Below are 23,857 nucleotides of genomic sequence, written 5' to 3'. Positions count from 1 at the left end.
ATGTACAACACAATTCTCAAGCAATCCAGATTGAATGCTTTATGAGCCATAGTTTCTACATATCATCTACTTGTGAAGTTTCCAACTAGGAACGGGGTTGGCAAAATACGAGGAGACCAAGTATTAGCCTGACAAAGCTTTTTGGCGATGATAAAGGGAAAGCATCCGATGGAAGTCTTGCTAATCGAAGACCATGAAGAGTCGAAGGAAACCTGAGGTGAGTCGCTTAAGCGACTCGTCACAGTTCCTCTTGGTGATGACCCCGACAAAACCATCCAGCTTGGCCTAGAATTACCACCGAACCTCAGAGACCAATTGATGGCATTCCTACATGCCCATAAAGATGTCTTCACCTGGTTAGCTTCGGATATGCCAGTTATACCTTTTGGCATCATTGTTCATAAGTTGAATGGAGACCTGAGCCATCATCCTTTCTGACAAAAGAAAAGAAGTTTTACCCCAAAAAGACCATGAGCGATAGAAGAGAAAGTTAATAAGCTCTTGGTTGCGGGATTTATTCGAGAGGTCCATTATTCTGACTGGATCATCAATGTCATCATGGTGAAGAAGAATGGCAAATGATGAATATACATCGGCTATACTAATCTTAATAAAGTTTGTCTGAAGGACAACTTTTCACTATCGAGGATCGATCAGCTCCTAGATGTCACTTTGGGACACCAGCTTCTAAGCTTCATGAACGTCCTCTCCGATTTCAATCATATTCAGATGGCCCCTGAAGACAAGGAGAAGACAGCATTGATAATTGATAAAGGACTATATTGCTATAAAATAATGCCTTTTAGATTGAAAAATATAGGAGCCACATATCAGTGTCTTGTCAATAAAGTGTTCAAGCAGCAGATCGGGTGCAATATGGAGATTTACATCGATGGCATGCTGGCCAAAAGCATTGAAGCCGGCTGGCATATTGCCGACTTGAAGGAGGCATTCGTCGAGCTAAGGTAAAATCAAATGAAGCTCAATCTCTAAAAAATTTTTGAGATTCATGATAACCCAACATGAGATTGGGGTAAACCCGAAGAAGATCTGGATATTGCTAGAAATGAAGCATCTACGGACAAAGAAGGATGTGTGGCGGCTAACTAGTCGTGTGGCTGTCCTCAGTCAATTCATATCGAGATCGACTGAAAAATGCCTTCTATTCTTCAAGACCTTTAGGCAAATGAAGAGCTTCGATTGGTCGGAAGTGTGTCATACTACATTCGAAGAGCTCAAGAAAAATACCTTCTATTCTTCAAGACTTTTAGGCAAATGAAGAGCTTCGATTGGTCGGAAGTGTGTCATACTACATTCGAAGAGCTCAAGCAATATCTCAAATCGCCCCCATTACTCACCAAATCAAAGATAGATGAGGACTTGTATTTATACGTATCAGTCCCATCCGTTGCTGTTAGCTCTATGTTGGTCCAAGAAGATATAAAAAATCAAAAGCCTATCTATTACACCAATAAACTCCTTTAGGATACTGAGACAAAATACTCCAAGATTAAAAAGATAATTTATGTGCCGGTCACCACCACACGATAATGCCGACCCTATTTTCAAGCCCATTTGGTAATCATTTTGATCGATCAACCCTTGAAGGCTATCTTTCAAAGAACCAATGCCTTGAGATGAGTAGCTAAGTGGGCAGTTGAGCTCAAGAAATATGATGTCCAGTACCGCCCTCGACTAATGATGAAGGCTCAAGTTCTATCTGACTTTCTCATGGAGTGTATCATCCACAATAAGGAGTCGAGAGCCTCAAGTTGGATCCTTCATATGGATGGAGCCTCGAATTTTCAGGATGCAGGGTCAAACTGACCCTTGCAAACTCAAAAAGGGTTGTGATAGAACATGCATTAAGGTTTGACTTCAATGCCTCCAACAACGAGGTTGAATATGAAGCATTACTAGCAAACCTCGGCATCGCCAAAGAGCTTGGGATAAAGGACCTAAAGCTCTTTACCGAATCGTAGCTCACTATTGGACAAATCCGAGGAGAGTATGAGGCCCAAGGATCGAAGATGGCTCGATACCAATAGAAGCTCAAAGAACTCTCCAAAACTTTTTCAAATCTGGAGGTGCAATAGATGCTGAGATCAAAAAATACCCAAGATGATGTCCTATCACATCTCGCTATCTCAGGGTGCCCTGACCTTAATAAGCAAGTCTTTGTTGAATGCTTATTGAAGCCGATCATCAAGGAGGAATCGACTATCTTGCAAATCGACCACGAGCTATGCTGGATAAATCCACTAATCAGCTATTTCCTCAGCGGCATCCTATCGACCGATCCTATCAAGGCTCGAAGGATCAAACACCAAGCCCCCAAGCATGTCCATTTAGAGGAAGACTTTATAAAAAGTTATTCTCACTGCCTCTACTTCAGTGTCTATGACCAACTAATATAGACTACATGCTTTGGGAGATCCATGAAGAAATTTACGGCAATCACTTAATAGGCAGATTACTCACCTATAAGATAATCCGATAAGGATACTACTGGCTTACTCTGCAACATGACATAGCTGACCTTATCTGAAAGTGTAAGTAGTGCTAGAAGTATGTTAACATTCAACACAGACCAATGACTGAGCTTACTCCAATCATTGACCCTTGACCTTTTGCCATATAGAGAATTGATATCCTTGGACCATTTTCAGTGGCAACTAGCCAGTGGAAATTTCTAATCGTTGTGGTCAACTACTTCATCAAGTGGGTAGAAGCTGAATTTCTCATCCAGATCACCGAGAAGAAGATTCAGGATTTTATCTGAAAATCTATCTTCTGCCGGTTTGGACTGCCACAAGCTATTATCATCGATAATGGATGATCAGAAGTTCTGCTTCGAGCTGCATGTCGATCACAAGCTGACTTCAGTTGATCATCCTCATTCAAATAGGGAAGTTGAGGTGATAAACCAGATGATCATACAAGGGTTGAAGGCAAGACTCAATCAAGCCAAAGGGCTCCAGGTTGAGGAACTCTACAACATGCTTTGGGCCAATCGACTGACTCTTCGAACCTCCACCGAAGAGACCCCATTCAATCTCGCCTTTGGCACCAAAGCAGTTGTCCCTATTAAAATTGGAATGCCAACAACTAAGGTGGAGAATTACGATGAGCATGGGAATCCGAGTCAACTTCGAGCAAACTTGGACCTACTTGAAGAAATCACAGAATAAGCTTGGATCAAAATGGCATCATATCGGTAGCGAGTGGCTCGTTACTATAATGCACAGGTCTAATCGAAAATATTCCAATTTAGAGACCTCATTCTACGATAAGTCGAGGTGTCAAATCTTACTGAGCAGAGCAAGTTGGCCCCAAACTTGGAGGGCCCTTATGGAATTACTAAAGTCATCAAGCCTGGAGCATACAAGATCGAGTTTCTTGATAGAACACCCATTCCTTGAATATGGAACGCCAAGAACTTGAGAATGTACTATCAGTAATCCCATCAGTAAAGGCTTCTTCCTTGATTTCCATATCAACTTCTTATCTCAGTGGGAACATTCGACTGCTCATGAACAACACCATCAGGATCGACTAACGATGATGATAAAGGGGCTAATTCTTTGGGAACCCCGCCAAGAAGATAAAAAGGCTAGTCCTTGGGGACCCTACTTGGAAGATAAAGAGGCTAAACCTCCAGAGACCCAGCCAAGAAGATGAAGGGCTAACCCTCTAAGGATCCCACTAAGAAGATAAAGAGGCTAACCCTTCGAAGATCCTAAGGGCCAATCCTCTCGGTACTCCACCAAGAAGATAAAGGGGCTAACCCTCCAGAGACCCTACTTTAAAAAATAAAGAGCTTAACTCTTTGGAGACCCTGCTTGGAGGCCTAGCACTCTTCGCCAATGGATGCGACGAGCAGAGCCCAACGGCGACAACTCGACAAAAATTTAGTTGAATACAGAGGAAATTAGGGATTGGGGTTTTAGGGGATTAGGGCATCCCCACCCCCACAGGAATGGGAATGAGAATCCCACCAACCAAAAATGGTTGAAATAAAAGTCACGTATTCCCATTCTCATTCTAAAGTCCAACATTCCCTAACCAAACATGCCCTCAATTTCTATAAGATTTAAATACCATATTAAGCTCTCATATAAATCACTCTTCAATATTTACCCCAAGCTCTCATTTTAATACAATTCCAATCTTTCACTACAACTTGCTTATTTTTTTCTAAAATCATATTAATTTATCAATTAAATTATGCTCATGTATGATCTTGTTTTTCTTTTTTTTATTAGAAGCAAAAACAAAGCATCTTTAATCATACTGGAGTGCCAAGCAAAACTTCATTTTGACATTGCTAACGTGTTAACACTTGTGGGCCTTAATTAACTAATTGGTTGGCAAGATGAGTCAAAAAATAATCCATCGAAGTTAGAAACATTACAATTAGTATCATACAGTAGATGCAATGGAAGTCTTTAAACCTGAGGTGGCTAAAGTGCTAAAAGAGTGAGCTTGCTTTCCACTTGAAATTAGGTTTGTTCTATAGAAAAATGGGCTAAGATAGGCATGCCAACATAACTAGCTCAAACTAAGTCTGACAGCTGGAGATGGTAATAGGTGAGGTATGGATCAAATTAGCATATATCCATATCCATCATACAATTAAAAATTCTATACCCATACTTGCCCTATACCAATCTCAGGTCTAATTAGTTCGAGTAAAGTAGATGGGGTGGGTTGTGGCAGATTAGGTCGGATAGAAAAGATGGATTGAGTCAGATAATTATAGCTTATAATTTTAATTAAAGAGATTACGATGACCATATAAATAGGAGATGCTTATAACTTATTCTTTTATGATCCAATTTTTGATTCAAATAGAAAGAATCCTGGCATACATCAATGACTACAATATATTATAATAAGAAGCAATTTATACATAAGTGAAGTTAACGGAGGCTTAGAAACAAAATGGACAAAAATAATCAACTATTATAATTTTTATGTAATAAATATATTTTTTAAATTTCAATAATAATAAATTTTTTATTAAAGTGGGGAGAGACGATTGAGCTATCATCTTTTTTTTCTTTTTTTCTAAAAAAAAGGGGTAAGAAGGGCAACCAGTGTAGCAACCCCCTTTGGACGTGACCATAAGGGCTCCCATCTTGCAGAGTGAATATTCGATGCGGAGAGCAGTAAGTGCGTATCCCCTCCCACCATGCTCAAAGAGAGACCCCAAGTCGGATGAGTACGTCACCCTCCGCACCACCGAGCACACGACGGATCACAAACCATTTCAGACCCCGTGCGTAGGCCCAAAATCGGATTGAGCTATCATCTATTGAGTGAATCAAAGGGGGAGGAAATAAAGTTAAATATTATGTCTGATCAGATTCAAGGACGAGCATATCATTACTTGTGCTTAATCTGAACCAATTTTGGATATTATATCTAAAACCCATACCCACCTCCAAGTTTAAATGGGTCGAATAAAATCCATCCTATTTGAGTCAGATCAGATTGGGTACATGATGGGTGACTAGAATTGCCCTAGCCTAATTTGCTAATTCCTCTTCTGCTAATTCCTCTTCCTCTTCTTTCTCTCTCTTTCTCTTTTTTTCTTCTTTTTTTATTTTTATTCTTGTCTTTCCTTTTTTTTTACCCCTTAAGTGATCTCACTCACTTCTTAGACACTATTTCATGACCTTCGATTCTTAACTAAATGGCAATGCTTTACACTATTTTCTAAAAGAAGCTCAAACTAAAAATAAATAATAATTAAAAAAAAATTATTGGAACATCCTTTCAACTTAGGGTCTATCCCAAAGACATCTCCGACTTTAAAAAGTTCCAAATGAATTCATCAAGTTTTCAAATTGTTCCAAGCTGATCTTGCAACTCTTGAATCAATGGACCATGTTAGCCTACCATTACGTATGACTAAAACAACCTTGCCATCTTCAAAATGAAGATAATTGAAGGGTTTAGAGTGCTTTGAGATTTATGGTAGATGATTTTTAACAATGGACTATATATAGACGATCTTTAACAATGGACTATATACCAAAGGTGCTTTGAGATGTGTGTAGATAAAAATACAAATGAGCCACGCAACTTGTTAGCTACTCGAGCTCAACTTAATTTGACTATCATCAAGGTCGAGTATCAAAATACCCGACTCAAAAGCTCACAAAATTAATCGAATATATATTCTTAATAATATTATATTTTATTTATAATATATTTTTAATTTAATATTTTAAAATATAATATTATGTTATATTTTATTTTAATCATATTTCTTTAATTATGACCAAAATTTGAACTCGAATTCAAAAATGATTTGATTAATATTCGAATCAAGTTGAATTGATCACGAATATTATTAATTTTTTATCAAATTAAGTTCAAAATATCAAGACCCAATTGATCTCGAATCAAAATTTTAATTCAAATATTTTGAATTGAATCAAACTCGAACCTCTAACTATTAGATTTTGCACCCTTACTCCTAAAGAGAGATTCTACTTGTCAGAACCTTCACATGCCGTGTATCTGGGAGCCTAGCACGCAAAGCCAAACCACTAAAACCTTTTCGGTAGCAGAGGATCTCATACTTGATTAGCAAGAGGAAGACAAACCCCGGAACGCGCCACGCTACCAAAATTAATATTAAGAAAAATAATATGGACATGTGGAATGCAACTAAAAACAATATGGATGACTTTATATCCAGTTAAAGACATCTATAATCTAATTATATATTTTTAATTTCAAAGAAAACTACTTAAATAATTATCTTCTTAGACTAATACCTTCTGAGTTTAAAAAGTTTCAAACTTCACACCTTTAACGGTAGTGGGATGAATTCACCGACAAGCCAATAAAGTGTGGTCTAAGAATGATGACTCTTGCTACATTTGAGACAAGTGCTTTCTATTGGCCACGCAATAATGAAGAGAATAAAGAACAAAGTGGAGACTGTTTCCCTACGAATGCTCATCGACATTTTCTATATAATTCACTTGCTTTTGAATCATTCATCTTCAGACAATCCAATTTTTATAGCTTTGATCTCCAGGGACGCAAACTAAACGAGAAATTTATTAGTATTGATTCCGCGCATTCAACTCCTGCCAAATTTATCAGCTCTCTGAGACCCTCAGACTGATATCAACTTACACGCGTCGGATATGGTGCAAGTTAGTATGCCAGTACACTGCTCCAGCAACTAGTAGAACCAAACAATACAAGAACTCTGTACACGAGGAGAAAAGAAAAAAAGACTGCCAGTAGCGGCACAAGTTATTTAAGCATGAGATATTTCATTAAACAACATATCAACTAACTTGCCAAAAAAAAAGTTGCCAGTAGCGTAGAAGTCATCCAAGCATGAAAAATTTCATTAAACATATCGATTATCAATAGGGACTTGGACAATATTCAACAACACCATATACCATCAGCAAGAAATTTCCCTTGTGCAAGTAAAGAATATTTGGCCTCTTTTGCCTCATGGTATAACATGTTCGGTTGCAGTATATATTTTACAGCATCGATTAGATCACAACAAAATGTATACATGAAAACGTAGGGTTTCCAAAAGATTTATTGTTTCTGAGTTTGATATCCATGGAATAGAGGTGTGCAGATATATGAAGTATGAGCATCAGCTCCTAGCATGGTGAAGCGCCAGAAACAATGGATAAAGAAAAGGCCTCACCAGTTGTGCAACTGCGAGGCAATACTTTTCACCACTGGATGGTATTCTGTGTGCAGATATCTTAGGGCCTTGTCTGAACCAGGTTGCCCGAGCCATTCATCATACAAGCTCTTCACAATGGGATTATCAAAAGGGTTGGCAACTAAGACCTGTTATATATATAAAAAACAAAGCATAATTACAGCATGCCCATTAGAAGGCATGTTTCAAATCTTCATTTCATGGTTGGAAGGTTTAGGCATAGAAAACCCCCAGAATCTAACTTCGAAGCTTCTATATGCATCATGAATTAAAGAACCATGTTGGTATGCAACAAATACAGGCTTAAATCAGCAGTAAGAAATATGATTATAACCAGCTGACATTTGCTGTGAAGGAAAAAGTGATGGTTGCGTGCGCGCGCAAGCATGTGACAGAGAGAGAGAGAGAGAGAGAGAGAGTAGTTATTAACATATGATCAAAAAGTCCATTGCAATTTCTAGTGCAGCTAGCAAATAATTATCTCAAACATATTTCAACTGATAAGAGTTCCATAAGGCATATTAAATCGTTTAAAATTAGTAGCAATAAGACTGAACACAAGCAAGCAGGGACAGGCTCCACCTCCACTCAAAATTTAATGTAACAGTACCAGATCAGACTGAACCGGGACAATCCAGTTCCAACTAAATGTCAACTCAAGCTAGGAGTGAGAGTAGCGAGAATAGGAAGATTCAAGGTGGAAAATGGAGAGAGCAGCACATGGATGAGGGCTGGACTAGAGCTGCAAATAGGTCGGATATTATCCAACTGTATCTGCTTCCATATCTGGTTCAAAGCTAAGTGGGATAGGAATGTTTGAATCAGATCAGATCCAAATTCGGATACCCATTCATATGAATTTTGCTGGATACGGATCTGGATCTAGATTTTGATTTTTTTTTCCAGATTGAATCTGGATATCCAGGGAAAAAAAAAAACCCTAAAATACCAATCTTAGTAAGAATGGTATTTTTTTGAGTTAGCCACTAACCACCCAACAACTTAGACAACATTTGTTCTTGCTCCATATTGACATTTCATTTTACTTCTTTAAAAATGTTCACATTAAAAAAAAACATATTTTAATACATTATTTATTAATATCTTATAAAAAATCAATCCTTTTCCCTACAATGAAAAAATATTTCAGTTTTTCCTTGATGATATATTGAAAGCTTTTTGAAATATTTAAACATATCAATACATATAATATATTCTAATCTATACATAATTTTTTACATGTTCTCTATAAAATCCAATTGGATCTATACTCTTGGCAGTTCCATGCAAATTTAATAACTAGAATTTAGACCCTTAACTAGTTAGCTACGCATTGTGTGCAACCATTATATTAGATTCAGTACCCATCTTTTATAACTACATCATTTATATTGATTTTCATTCTTTAAATCTGCTTAAAATCTGATTTACATCCAAATAATATCCAGCTTATATCTATATTTGAATAGAGAAAATATAGATATAACTAACATTTGACTTGTATCCATATTTGTTTAGAACAAATATGAATTTGGTTAATATCTAATTAGTATTCGTATCTATTTATACTAAAATTTTGATATCCTTTTAGGCGGTGTGTTTGGTTAAAGAGAGATGGGGCCTGGAATAGGTGACTCCCATTCCAACCATTTGGTTGGGGGGGTGGTCCCATCTTCCGATTCTAGGACGCAATAAGATGGCCCAATCTCGTCAGAAGGTGTTTAGTTCGCGATCGAAATCGGAATGGATTGAAATTGGAATAGCCATATCCCCCAAAATGTTTAGTTCATGACCAAAATCGAAATTGGAATCAAAATAGAGATTTGAATCCTTAAGAGAGAGTTGAGATTAGGTTTTAGGAGGATTGGAACATTCCTATTTCACCCTAGAATCAAAATCAAAATGGTGCTTCCCCCAACCAAATAGTTGGAATGAGAGTCAGCCATTCCCATTCCACGCCCCAACTCCCCCCAACCAAACACCTCCGCAATCTCCACTCTCCCTTAAGAATTCAAATCTCCATTCCTATTCCAATTCCAGTTTAGATCACGAACCAAATGCTTCAAGGGATATGACCATTCCGATTTCCATTCCAATCCTTTTCGATTCTGATTCCGATTGCGAACCAAACACTCCCTTAATATCTATATCTGGATTCATATTCACAGAAAAATACGGATATAGATATGAATATATCAATATCCGATCCATTTTCAGCCCTACTAAGCACTAGCAAAGTCATCAAGTACATCAAGGAAGTTGGAGGCCGACATAGCTTCCGTAGTAAGCCTTCACAAGTCGAAGAATATATAAGGCCATGATAGCTCGAGGTGTGATGATAGTGAGCCTTAGGGTGAGAGAGGAAAGGATTATAGAGGGATGTCTCAATTTGGACAGAACTTTCTGAGAGAAGAATGGAAATGCAGCAGCTATGGCATCATATTAGAGGTTGACTTCCTCTATTATGCCCCCAAAAGTAAGCAATTAGCTCACAATTTAGTGGCACCAATCCTTACATACATTTATATCATTGGATTAAGGTATGATGGTTTGCATCAAGGTTTGGAAACTCGAAACCAAACCCTATGCTGACTGACCGGCGGTACGAGTTGGTACGCCCCCATACTAGACCAAACTGGGCCCAAACCGACATGAAAACAAAGGAGTACCTAGGAGGAAAAGAGAGAAAGGAGAGAGGGAGAGGGAAGGGGACGCCCATGGAAACGCCGGCCGTGGCTATCGGAGGGCCATGGAGGCCCTTAAAAGGCCGCCAAGGCCTCCAGGGCTCCGTAACCCTCTACGAGAGAGATTAGAGAGAGAGAGGGGGGAGGGAGAGAAATGGAGGGATGGGAAAGCGGCAAGGAGGCCACTAGAGGGCCTTCGGGTGACAAACACATTGCCGTCTTCACCATAAATTGCATTAAAAATAAAGACGATGAATAAAGGTAGGTCACCCTAGTTTCAAACCCACGGCATCCACAATGTGGATTTTTGCCGTCCGACGGCCTCAGTAGGCCACCGTCTGTCTTTCCATCTTCCTTCTCTTCATCTCTCTCTTTCCTTCTCCCTTGCTTCATTTTTGCCAGTATTCCCACTCGAACGCCCAAACCACACCAGTTGACCGCCAGTATAGTTCGGCACACCTCGAACCATCTGAGTCTGGATGGTTCGGCATTTCATGATTTGCATACTTATATATCCCTTTCAGATAAATCTTATTGATATTTAAGAAGAATTTAAACAATTTTTATTTATAAGTAACTAATAAATTGTATAACATATATCCTTTATAAATTTATATCTCGAGCTATATCGAGCTGAAAACAAGCAAGCTAGGCCTAGCTTGTTTTCATATCATTTATTTTCAAACTACAAATTCTTGCTCGTGTTTGGCTCTCATCCTAATCAAACAAGCTAATGCCAAGTCAAATTTTCAGTTCAAAACAAACTAGTCACAAATAGCTAATTCATTCGATAACTCTCATCAAAATTTGTTGATAAAGGTATAGAAATCTTAACTTGAAAGTTAGAGATAAATCAAAAGAACAGTATGAGAATAGAAAACTAAATCAAAGAGTAAATTACATTTTCAAAAAAAAAAAACACATTACCTAATCACATTATAATTTCAATTGGACATGCACTAAGAGACTGTTTGGTTGTAGGAAGTTGGGGTCTGGAATCAGAATGGGAATTAATGACTCCCATTCCAACCATTTGGTTAGGAGAAACCCCATTCCGATTCCGATTCTGGGACAAAATGGGAATAGCCCAATCTACCTAAAACTCAACCCCTACTCTCCCCCAAGGATTCAAATTTTCATTCTGATTCTGATTTCGGTCATAAACCGAACGTTTCGGGAGATTTGGCCATTCCGATTCTAATTCAATCTATTTTGATTCCCATTCTAATTCCGATTCTGATTGCGTATCAAACACCCCCTAAAGGATATATTTAGTTGGGGGAAGTTGGACTTGAGAATAAAAATGGGAATGAATGACTCCCATTCCAGTTGTTTGGTTAGAGAGAGTCCCATTTCCATTCCGATTCCAGAGAAAAATGAAAATACTGTAATCCCTCAAAACCCAATCCCGACTCTTCCTTGGGATTCAAATTTCATTTGGATTCTGATTAAGATAACGAACCAAACATGACGGGGTTATGGCCATTCCAATTCCCATTTAAATCCATTTTGATTCCAATTGCAAACCAAACGCGCCCTTGGTGGAGTCATGCCTGATAATTACCTCTGAGTTGGACTAAAGAGAGAGTGGAGGCATCTTATAATGTGAGCGACTTACATAATTCCTCTCTTAGTAAGAGAATAAAATACATGAAAAAGGGAGGAGGCATGCGTCCCCTTAATTCCTCTCCTAATACAACAAAAAGAGGAGGATTAAGAAGCGACAACACAAACCCTTGGCCCTTCCCTCTTCTATAAAAAACGAAAGGGGTCTGATCATATCATAAGATGAATTGAATTTTTTTTTTAAAAAAAATCCTCTATTCTCCATGAAATTCTCTCCCAAGTCTGTGTGATGACATAAAAGATTTGGAGACTCTCAGCGCACTTCTAAGTGGATTCAAGCGGGACTTAGCATAGGACAAAGGTTAGAGGTCGTGCCTCAACATCAATTTAGAGTGCAACTACAAGATCCGTCTCAACAATTTGCAAAATTCAAGTATTTGTATAAGGTACATTTCTACCTTGCATGATTACTTGAGAGATTTTTTTTTTTGCATGCATCATATCGATCTTGTAGCATGGCAATCTTTTTCCACTACATTTTTCCCGTACACCATGCTTTCATTTTAATGGATTAGCTTCTTTCTATGAGCTTAATCCCAAAGTAGTCCATTCTTTTCAGAAAAAGACAATTGACAATTGACACCTGCCAAGCCTACTATCAACCAGAGTATCAGGTGGCTGATAAGTAACAAACACCATATGAACAACAGGGATCGGGCAAAATCCAAGTTATCAGCCACTCTACATGGGATTAGAGGCAAGTTGTATGATTTTACTCAAACTCATGATTCTATTATGCGTAATACATCTGCTAAGTAATGTGTCACTTATATTTGTTGGTATTTTTTTACGTATTATTGAAACCATGTGTCAATACCAATATGAACAAATATTCAATAAAAAATCATTTAAGATTAAAAAACTTTAAAAATCAAAAAAGAAAAAAGAAAGAAGAAGAAAATAAAAGTGTCCCTGTGCAATACCAAGATGCAGGACCATCCCAAGAGGTGGGAAGCTACTGTCCCAACACCATACCAACCCATTAAAATTCCAGTATGGCCCTTGATAGTAGTATTTCAATCTTTGAGTAAATCAAGCTTAAATTTGACTTATTGAATATTGACTTGGTGTAGTTTGAAACCAACTTGGACCTATAATCAACTTAAATTTAGGGTTTTTTTCGAAAAATAGCATCGGATCTTAGATATTTTGTCCACTACCATGCTACTTGTGAAACTCCATTTGTTTTCACCATCTACAAACTGATTTTACTATAATACCACCAAGTTATATCATGAGTTACATATACCTTACCATCATGCCATGGCCCGCCTTTCAAACAAGTGATAATACTAATTAAATCAAAATCAATGCATAGGTTTGTATTTCATGCTGAGGTATGATAACGAGAAACATTAAGAATATCCTGATGTGTACAAGGCATTGTATCTCATGCTGAGGTATGATAATGAGAAACATTAAGAATTATCCTGATGTGTTCATTTATCACATCATGATACACGGTTTAACGAAGTTTTTGGTGGAAAACTTTGTGAGTTATGTTTCACACCATATATAGAGAGCAATCCAATTGCAAAAGACAAATTATGGCTTGTGTTTAAGAAAGCAACATTCAGTTTTGAAGATTTTTTTTCCATCCTGAAATGAAAGCACTCTAATAGTCCTTCCCCATCTCCCATAACTACCGTGGCCATGGTAAATATTTCATATATTCATCCAGCATGTGCACATCTCCAGTGAAAGGATATTATTTTCATTGGTGAAACTGTGAAAGTAACTACAAGCAATGACAATGGAGAAATAAAATGGATATCAAGAAAGTAACCAATAAGCGAATTCATTGTACAAAAAACCAAAACATGTTCAGAAGCATCTATAGCAGCATATTTACTTAAAAAATATATAAATAGAAGGCAAGAGTATAGGCATCATAAAAGGATAAGCACTGCCATTGTTCCTACAAAGTAAGAGCACTTTGGGATGAAGACTTACATCTTGCATATATACATTTTCCAACAGTGGAATAAGGTCTTTGGCAGGCTGACCCATCTTTGGTTTTATTTGACCTCCCCCATTCAGGCAACCTTAATTTAAAAAAAAAAAAAGAAAGAAAGAAAAACCACAAACAATAATACTTACTACATTACATCCAAACCTCAAGAAGGATAGGAAAAAAGTAGCTTACAGTGTGCAGCTTGTAGTGTAATTTTACCTGAAGGGCATGCCATAACTTCAAGAAAGTGATAGTCACATTTCCCGATCTTAATTCTCCTTACAATGTTCTGCAGGTTTCGGAATCCATAACAAAGTGCAAATTTCAATACAGTTTTTCCTTCCACCTGCAAATAGCATAACTCAAATGGCATTAAGCAGGAACTTGTAAATATAATTTTTTAATCATATTCAGGCAATGAGAAAGTCAGCACTTACTTCTAACGTCACCTCTTTGAAGTCTGAATTGCGCACACTCCTGAACTCAAGTGGTTCCTCAATTTCTTTCCCAAAGAGTGTCTTAGCAGCATGGCAAAAAACTGTTTCTGCATACCCTCCAGAGCCACCAGAAACCCCATAAAGATGTCCTCCTTCATCAACATTTGTTAACCTATTGTACAAATTACTGCAGTTTATTACATCCATTTGTCTGTTATGCACTAACCTCATTAATATCAGGATCTTTTGCAGTACAGGATTAGTGTTCCTAGAATGCATAACAAGTTTTAATATCTTTGATGTGAGCGAGGATCTAAAATTTTCATAAATGTGCAAATGAGTTATTACAAAAGTTGGCAGTGTATGTTAGGGAGAAATATGCTTCCGTTAAAGATCTACAAGAATGCATTTTAGCAACGATAAGCAATCAGTTGAAGTGGTTCAGTACATGCTCGGAGAAGTAGCTTTCTACAGAAAATTATCTGATATACATACACTAATAACACCAGAAAAGGCATCAACAGCATTCAGAAGCAGACAAGAGCCTTACAGTCTATCCAGAGGAGCTTCTTCTAAGGCCTTGAAATTGATTGATTTAGACTGATGCAATGAGAACCATATTATGTGAATAAATCATAATAAATTCTATACTTCAGTAAAGGAAGATTTATAAAGATTATAATTACCTGCATTAAGTCTAACATTTCTCCTGATGTCAACACTGAGTCTACCTCTGCAATCTTCATCTGAGAACTGTCATGACCATTTTCTCCACAATCCATTGAAAACAAAAAATCATCCCTAGCGGCTTCAAGCTTTTTATCATAACAAGGCATAACTGTCACATGATAGACTTTGTCCAGCCTGTGATCAATAAATAGTGTCAAGTGAAAGAGAATTAAAAAAATGAATGGAAACACCATTATATTGTCACATGAAAATATCAAGGTTTTAATTTCGGTTTTGGCACCTGAACCGGCACCTGACTGGTACAAGCCAGACAATGTGTTGGTGTATCCCTTGGTACAAACACTCGATATAGGTGGTGGCCTACAGGCTACCGGTTCCCTACCAGTCCGCTACAAAGTATGCCCACTAGAATCACCATGGTCTGGACTTAAATCATAGAACAATATATTACAACCAAAATATTTTACAACATTTATCAATTATGAAGGAACCACAAGCTCCAGAACTCACGACCCTAGATAGGATTGTTGCAAGGCAACATGAGTTCAAAGTTCCAGATTGCACAGAATCATTGAAATGTGACTTAAAAAAAAAAAAAAAAAAAAAAAAATCCATATATGTTAGTTATAACTTGGTCTTTTTCAACATACAATATAGCAAAAGTTGGACTTGAACTGATTATACTTCTATTAAGTATTCTGTAAATCACATAATATGCAAAAGGAGGTGAAATGACAGGTTTTAAGATGCCTTATATGCTACTATGGAAACAGGGGAAGAAGATTGCGTACCAATTGACTATTTGACAAACAATCTATGCCTCAGATATGAATTAGGTCTATATATCAAAACTAGCCTATTTATTTCTTTATTAGTTTCTAAACTCCTGTCAAATCCAAGGGAACAATGGGGAGCTTCTCCATGGCTGCATGCACTTAAAATGCCTAAAAACTGAAATGGACTTTTCAACCTTCCAACTTTTAAGTTACATTGACAGCAAGATTAAAATCTCTTAACAAGAATATAACTCATTATCTAAAAATAGAGGAAATAAAAAGCATACATGAGACCCATTTTTTGGATAACGTGATGCTTGATAGTAGTCCCAATTGCTTGTTGAGGACTCTTCACTGATGAAATATAAGGTAAGATATAAGATCCAAGTGTCTTCTCAGCATAACATATCCAACCTGCATGCAAGAGACACTATTTGATTATTCAATGCAAAGTTGTCAAATCAGGATTTGACTCGTGAACCGCCCATGCCTTAACTCGAATCATGACTCGAATCGTAAGATTCAGTAACAAAAAGAACAATCAAAATGTATACCCATCTATTAATCAATAAACACTCAAAAAGTATAGGTAAGTTTAAAATACTAAGTCCAAAACATAAATTAAAAATAAACATGAAGTATTACTAATTCACTATTCACTCAAAAAATTAAATAGAATCTTCAGTCATCATAATCATCCCCAAGGCTAATGTCGTCATCGCCGCCGCCGCCGTTGTCGTCATCATTATCATCTTCAAGCATAATCATCTCTTGATTCTCTTCTTCTTCTTCTTCCTCATTACCCTCATATTCTTCTATCACTTCAATATCTTCCTCAACAACCTTTTCTTTCTCTTTACCTTTACTATCAACATTTAAGTTCCTTGGTCCTACAAAAATATTTTAAGAATCAACAAAGCCAAATAAGAAAATAATACAATTGTTAAAAAAATTAAAAACTAAAAAAAAAATTAAGAAATAATTTGCATACCTCTTTTCCTTTTCTGTTATTAGGTCCCTCATCAACATTAAAACATTCATTTACATCTAACCAAGATACATCATCCGGTAAGCATAGCAGTTATCTACTCATCATCCGATTCCATCTCTGATAAGTATATCGGATCATATGTCTCCCCCCTTTCTTGTGTTTTTTGTTGTCTCATCTCAAGTTGAATATTATACTTGACAAACATCAAGGCATTCAACCTTTGTTGCTCCAAACGGTTTCTTTTTTTGAAATGAATACGTTCAAATGTGCTCCAATTTCTTTCACATCCGGTTGCACTACAAGTAAGACTTAGTACTCAAATTGCTAGCCTTTGAAGTTCTTTGCACTGTTCTCCAAAACTCTCCCACCATAAAGCTAGACAAATAAAACAACATAAATTACGTTTAAATTATATAAATAAAAATGAATTTATAAAATTTAAATTATAATTACCCGATTGTTTTTTATTTCTTGTTGATACCGCCATGTCCATCCCAAATAAACCCTCGGCCTTCCTAAATTTTTCAAGTTGTGAATCAATGATGATTCTTGTCTTAACATTTGAATACATCCTCTCAATTATCTTGAACAATCCAATTTTTATTTTAGCATCGGCATTAAAATTAGGATCATATTGAAATCTAAAGATCAAGAATCAAAAAATAAATTTAAATTATAAATAATAAAATTTATTAATGGAATAATATAAATTAAAAAAATGTGACTTACTTGGGATTAAAATAATTTACTACTGTATGAAGTGGTCTATGGAGTTGTAAATCCCAACAAGTGTCAATAATCTCCCAAATCCGATCATATATCTTCTTAACATTGTTGAACTTTTTGCCAATTTGTTCCTTTGCTCTATCCATTGCTTCATAGATATAACCCATAGCCGGTTTTGCATCTCCATCAACAAGTCTCAACACTTTTACTAAAAGAAGGACACTTCAAACAATATTTTGTGGCTTTTCAAAATCTGTTATCACTCAATACAATTTCTTAAACTTTTCTAGCTTCAAATTTGCATGCATAAGTGCTTTTTGTCCATTTCTCTGAAGCAAACATAGCCCTTAAAGCAATCTTCCTATCTAATATGCTTCTCAAAGTAAGATAGGATGTTGCAAATCTAGTAACCGCTGGCCTTATCAATTCTTTGTTTTTAGAATATTTTCTAAACAAACTAAGAACCCAAGTATGGCAGTAAATGTAAACTATAATTTGCCTCGCCTTGCCAAGTGTATTAAAAAAAACTGGAATGTTTCTAATGTTGCTAAGTATTAAATCTAAATAATGGGCTACACATGGAGACCAAAAAAGATGCTTTCTCTTTTCCTCTAACAGTCTACCCATGCCAACATAAGCAAAGGCACTATCCAACACCACTTGAACTACATTTTCCTCTCCAATCTCCTCTACTAAGCTGTCAAGCAATTCAAACAACTTATTTGAATCCTTACTAACATCAAAGGTATCCAATGATTTAAAAAATACAGCCCCACTTGGACTATTCACAAGAAAATTAGTAATAGACCGACTTTTTCCATCAGACAGGATTGATCATCTCCTTTTTTTTCACTCATCTTTATATTTTATCAAACATTCATTAACACTTTCTACCTCTTTCTTCGAGAAAGTAACTCTAGCTTCATGATAAGAAGGGAGTTTCAATCCCCTCCAATACTCACCAACAGATTTCATCATTTGAGCAAATAAAGGGCTTTTAACTAAATTGAATGCCAACGCATGTCCATATAGAAATCTGCAAATATCTCTAACCACTGGTTTCCTTTTTCTAACCATTTCATTCATTGTCCGTTGTTTACATACATTTCCCCTTCCTTTTATCATAAATGAATCCATAGTGCCCTTATTTTTGCATTTGGCTCATCAACCTCAAAACACTCAACATCATCACCAAAAGTTTTCTCTATTTCTTTCTCCCCCAACAATTTTTTAAAAAAATTTTGAATTTCTTTAGAAACTTGAGCACAAGGAGAAACATTGTTATATATACCCGCAAGATGATTTTTCATTCTATTCACTCCTCCCCAAAAGCTCTTGTTACAATAATTGCATATAAGATGTAATCGATTTCCATTGCCCCCTTTACCATCATCAAATTTTTTACAAGGATTCCAAGTTGGATCTTCAACTTTAGTTTTTCTTCTAGGCGCCATTATTCAATAAAACAACAGGAAAGAATTTCACTATAAAGTATGTAAGCCAATCCCCGTTAAAAAAATGAGCTGTTTAAAAAGTAAGTCAGTCGCGGTTAAAAAGTAAGTCAATCCTTGTTAAAAAATGAATTCTTTAAATCCTGTTAAAGTATTTTTTTTTTGTTTGTTAAGTGGCTGGCTGTGCCATGGGACCACACAAGGGCCACGAGACCAGCCCACGCTCCGATCAAAAAATAAAAAAAGACCACGAGACCACACAAGGGCCACGGGACCAGCCCAAGCTCCGATCATTAAAAAAAAAAAACGACCAGCCACTCGACTTAGAAGCTTTGAGAAACCACAACCGAGATCCGAGAGCTTCCATCCGACCAAAAAAAAAGCATCGCAGGTGGCTTCGGGGAAGACCGAAAGAGAAATAGAGAGATCGGCAGCTTCGGGGAAGAGAGAAAAAGATCGAGAAGATGGATTCAGTCCGATTAAAAAAAAACCTTCGGGGTTTCGGGGAAGAGAAACAGGGAGATCGGGGAAGAAGGCTTTCCGCTTTGGTCCGATCAAAAAAAAAAAGCTTCGAGGCTTTGAGGAAGAGAAATAGAGAAAGCAATGGTACCTACCGGACCAACGGCGAACTCACAGGGATGCTTCGAAGGCTTCGAGGCTTCCTCTTCCCTATGCGACCTCTTTCTCTTCTCGCCGTAGTCTTCAAAGGCTCGAAGCAGTCGAAGAAGATGGAGAAGCAGTCGGAGAAGGTGAATAGATTTCAAATCTCTTTGATTTGCAGCAAATTTTGCCAAGATCTGATCCCTTTTTTCCCCTAAAAACTTGACTCTTCGGCTTCCAAAAACAACGACCAACAACAAATCGAGATTCTGAGAACTTACCTTTTCCGACTCACCAGTATCAGACGATCCCGCGAGTCGCATGATTCTACCGACGAGTCCGCGATTCAGGTGCGATTCCTTTACTTTCCCGATTCTTCATTTTGGTTCGACTCGGCCAGGCTTTGAATCATCGCGAATCATACGAGTCGAATCGCGACTCGTACGGTTCTAACAACAGAGATTCAACTGTATACACATGATATATATAAACACACAGACACACACATATAGATAGATAGATAGATAAATAGAGAGAGAGAGAGACTGACATGACCACGGTCAACTGGATCTCCATGCAATCTAGTTAGATCTAAATTGGATGATAGAGTTCCCACATCGATGATCTGAGCCGTCGAATATGATCTATTACCTCTAAACCATTTGCACACAAAAATCATTAAATTTAGAGGTCTCCAAAATATATGATTTTTGACATGCAAGAGCTTTAGAATCCAATGGCTCGGATCATTGATATGAGACCCCTATTGTCCTAACTAGACTAGACTGCATTTGAGTGGAGATCCACCAGTGTAGCTGAGTCAATCTCTCTTTCTATCTACATATGTGTTATATATATAGCATACTAGCAGCAATTTTTTGTTTGACTATTAATAGCAATAGTTTGACAACCATGATTTTTGGCAAAAGAGGGTTCTATAAACACCCAAAGTGGTTCTACTTGTTCAATAGAGAAAGGAGAAAGAAAATATGATAACTACAGAATTTCCTTTACTGTTGATCAAGTTCATTCAATTGACAAAAGTCTAAAAAACCATCAGCCTAGAATACAAAAGAAGATCTGGGAGGCACTAATAGCAAAAATGAAAACAATTAATTAGAGTTAGCATGCGGACTACCGATGGATTGACACTTGGTAGCACGGACAGTTTTCCTTGTTTCACTACTCTGCAATGATGCTTCTCCTAGTGTACGGAAGATTCTTGATGTCCGTGTTATGATTTTGCCTTGTCCATATTTTAAGCGTGCTGCATTTCCATCCTTTAGTTCGTGCAAATCAGAGTCCTATATATATCCATCAAATACAAGCAACATCAAACCATCCCCAAAACCAATTATTATTTCAGTTCTGTATCCGTCCTAGCTTACAAAAGTTGTTCTACCAACAGGTCTGCAGCAAAATTTACTGAATGGTATCAAAATACAGGTGCATTGGACAACTCCCAATGAAGAAAATGATTTAATGCGTATGGAACTATGAAAACAATAAATGACCAAACTCAGAGGTGCAAAGCAATCAACAAAATACACCGAAGGAACAGCTCCTAAGCCCTGATGATCAAATTAATGGAACTATCATGTGATAGCCCCATCCGATGAATAAGATGCTACAGACAAAGAATCCTTGCTCAGTCCATATCCAGTTAAACTTTTAGGGGACAGTCATTTTCCTGCCAAGATGTTAAACAGATAAAGGCTAAGAACATAAATATTCAAATGAGATCATAACACTTCTCTGCAATTACTTATTTTCCTACCTTAAATATAAAAGTTTAATACTCAGCATGCCTGCCAACTTTTTTTTTTTTTAAATCAACTTACTTGGTGCTGGGTTTTAAAATTATCCATCTTAACAGAATGATGTTTTCAAATAGACACTTTACACACGCTCCACCAATCAGTGTACTGTTGAAGTCTTTGCAAAGATAATTGCTTATTATGGATGCTAAAATGCCTCGGACTTGGATAAAATTTAACTTCAACCTACTGTAATAAATGAATCAAATGCTTGACAATATATTATATTCCAATAGGCTCAAAAAATAGGAAACAGGATTAACCAGATCTGGTCGTCAGAATTCCTTTTTTACCTCAATAAATTTACACACTTGACAACAACCATCTGTGCCGACATTTCCACTACACAGTTCCAGTCAGCTGTGCTTTAACTGCAACATAGTAAATATGGTTTAACTCGAAGATGTTTTCTACAAGCAAAAAACTAAAGTAAATTAATGTTCAATTGACCATCTAGCAGGGCAAATGCTTATGACCAGAATATGCTTCTCATCATGGATAGCTCTTTGGCAGCCTTAAGGGTTTAGCAAATAAACATTAAAATACCAAAGGAGGCAGTGTTGGAGAAACTTGCATCTTGAGGACCCTGTCTCAAGGTGATTGACTCAAAGCGTCAATGGATTGATGAATCTCTATATCTAGCTAGTTGTAAAGTTGTTCGTAGCTTTGATCACAGCGATGCGAAGGGGTAGAAAGTCCAGGACACTACTCTGACCCAACCTCATGAGCAGAGATATATACACACATATGAATGATAGAAAGGCTGGCAGCCCATGAGGCTCTGGATGGGACTAGATCAGATTCAGATTTTTTTTTCTTTTTTCAGGAGGAGGGAAGGTAGGTATTATAAAATAGGATGTCCTTTGCAGGAGATCTCTTCCTGCCAAGTATAGCACAAATACTACTAGTACAACAGCAAGCTGGCAGGCAAAAAAGAGACAACACCATGAAGGAAGCTCAAGCTACATAAAATAGATTTCTTTTTAGACTAAGTTGAAGATGAAGCACAACATTTGAAATAGTCGAAGAAATTTCCTTTCAACAGGAAGCTCAATAAGAATTAAGCAACCATAACCAAAGTTTTAAATCCTGTAGGATGGGGCTATCCCGATTTTTTCATGGAACAAGACGCGCTATTGTCCCGCCCCCTCCCAACACTTGGGGCAGGGGATGTCCCAAGATATCTCGATTGGAACACTAGAACGCTGGCTAGACAGCCTTACCCCGACACATAGAATGATAACCCATCCTAATGTCCCACAAGACATCCAGGCGGAACCTGAATCCTTGATCATAACCCGATCCCCTCATATTCCTATATGTAGTAACAGTAGACTAATCAATAACTAATTGTTGTATATAAACTGAAAATTATAGAAAAATTATATATAATATAGGCTCCCAAGACAGAAGACCCTAAATTCCTGGACTCTCCCTCATGCATCTGTAGCATCCATTCTGTTATCCTTCATCAGAATAAACAGGAAACTATGAGTTCCCACCGTTTGATTGTGTAGCATTTGCATCCCCTCTCCCTGAACCTTCACTCCGTAATTTTCTGTCTCCCACAATCTCTACTGATACCGTTTATCCTCTTCTCCCAGATTGGATATAGGATAATAAATTATTAATGGCTATCAGTAACCAATTATTCACTAAATCCCACAGCAAGGGGAGGAAAAGGAAGATTGCACCATCAATTCAAGTATGAGCATAATCACACGGTCCATCAAGTTTCTTTTTCTCTTTTTTACTTGTGGGTATATTGGTAACAAAGCATCTCATTGTTCATGGATCTTTAATTGGAACCAAGTCTGATGAGTATATAACTTCATATTTCGACCTAGCAATCCTTAATTGGTTTACACCATAAGCATTATTAACTTTGTATTCAGATCTCACATGTATCCATAACAACCACTTCTGTTTAGTGTACAATGTTCTCATATAACACAAGTTTATAATATGAAGAAAAGGGGGTACCAACTACCTCAATAATTTTTTTTTTTACTTTCCAGTAAAATCAAAAAGAAAAAGAAAATGTTACCTGGACACGCAGATGAAATCATGGGAAAGATTGATCTATTTTCTCTGCCATCAGTAGAGACATGTTGTTTGTACCGTGAAATAAATTCATTACATGATTCCATAAGGGATAAATCTCGACTGCAACTTGTATCAAACACAGCCTTAACTCCCAAAGACTTGAACAATGTAGTAAGCTTTCTGAGAACCTATAAATATATTTAAAAATATTAGCTTGATGACTGATAAAGAGGCAAAATGCCACTGTTACATAGACAACTTGCAAAGGAAAAAGCAGCATTCAAGAAAGCTAGCTCACCTTCTAAAAATGACTAAGTTACAATTTTGTAAATCTGAGAA

At 37.0% G+C, this 23,857-nt stretch overlaps 1 protein-coding gene and 1 pseudogene across 2 annotated transcripts in view; both read right to left on the bottom strand.

The window, feature by feature from the left end:
• Positions 1-7,369: 7,369 nt before the first annotated feature.
• The window catches only part of LOC105044962 (protein NAR1), a 29,566-nt gene continuing 13,078 nt past the window's right edge, over positions 7,370-23,857 (bottom strand). For both annotated transcript variants that reach the window (XM_010923083.4, XM_029264566.2), the window contains 8 exons: positions 23,520-23,706; positions 16,175-16,301; positions 15,108-15,285; positions 14,972-15,021; positions 14,422-14,593; positions 14,204-14,330; positions 13,984-14,075; positions 7,370-7,848 (listed from right to left, as the gene is read on the bottom strand). In XM_010923083.4, coding sequence (XP_010921385.1) covers positions 7,696-7,848; positions 13,984-14,075; positions 14,204-14,330; positions 14,422-14,593; positions 14,972-15,021; positions 15,108-15,285; positions 16,175-16,301; positions 23,520-23,706 — 1,086 coding nt within the window. In that variant the 3' untranslated portion in view covers positions 7,370-7,695. The remainder of the gene's footprint in view (positions 7,849-13,983; positions 14,076-14,203; positions 14,331-14,421; positions 14,594-14,971; positions 15,022-15,107; positions 15,286-16,174; positions 16,302-23,519; positions 23,707-23,857) is intronic.
• On the bottom strand, positions 17,260-19,663 carry LOC140857746 (uncharacterized; annotated as a pseudogene).

Source organism: Elaeis guineensis, chromosome 5, assembly GCF_000442705.2.
Source record: "Elaeis guineensis isolate ETL-2024a chromosome 5, EG11, whole genome shotgun sequence".
Classification (NCBI taxonomy): domain Eukaryota; kingdom Viridiplantae; phylum Streptophyta; class Magnoliopsida; order Arecales; family Arecaceae; genus Elaeis; species Elaeis guineensis.
Note: the sequence above shows the minus strand (reverse complement) of the source record. Positions and strands in the feature narration are given on the sequence as shown.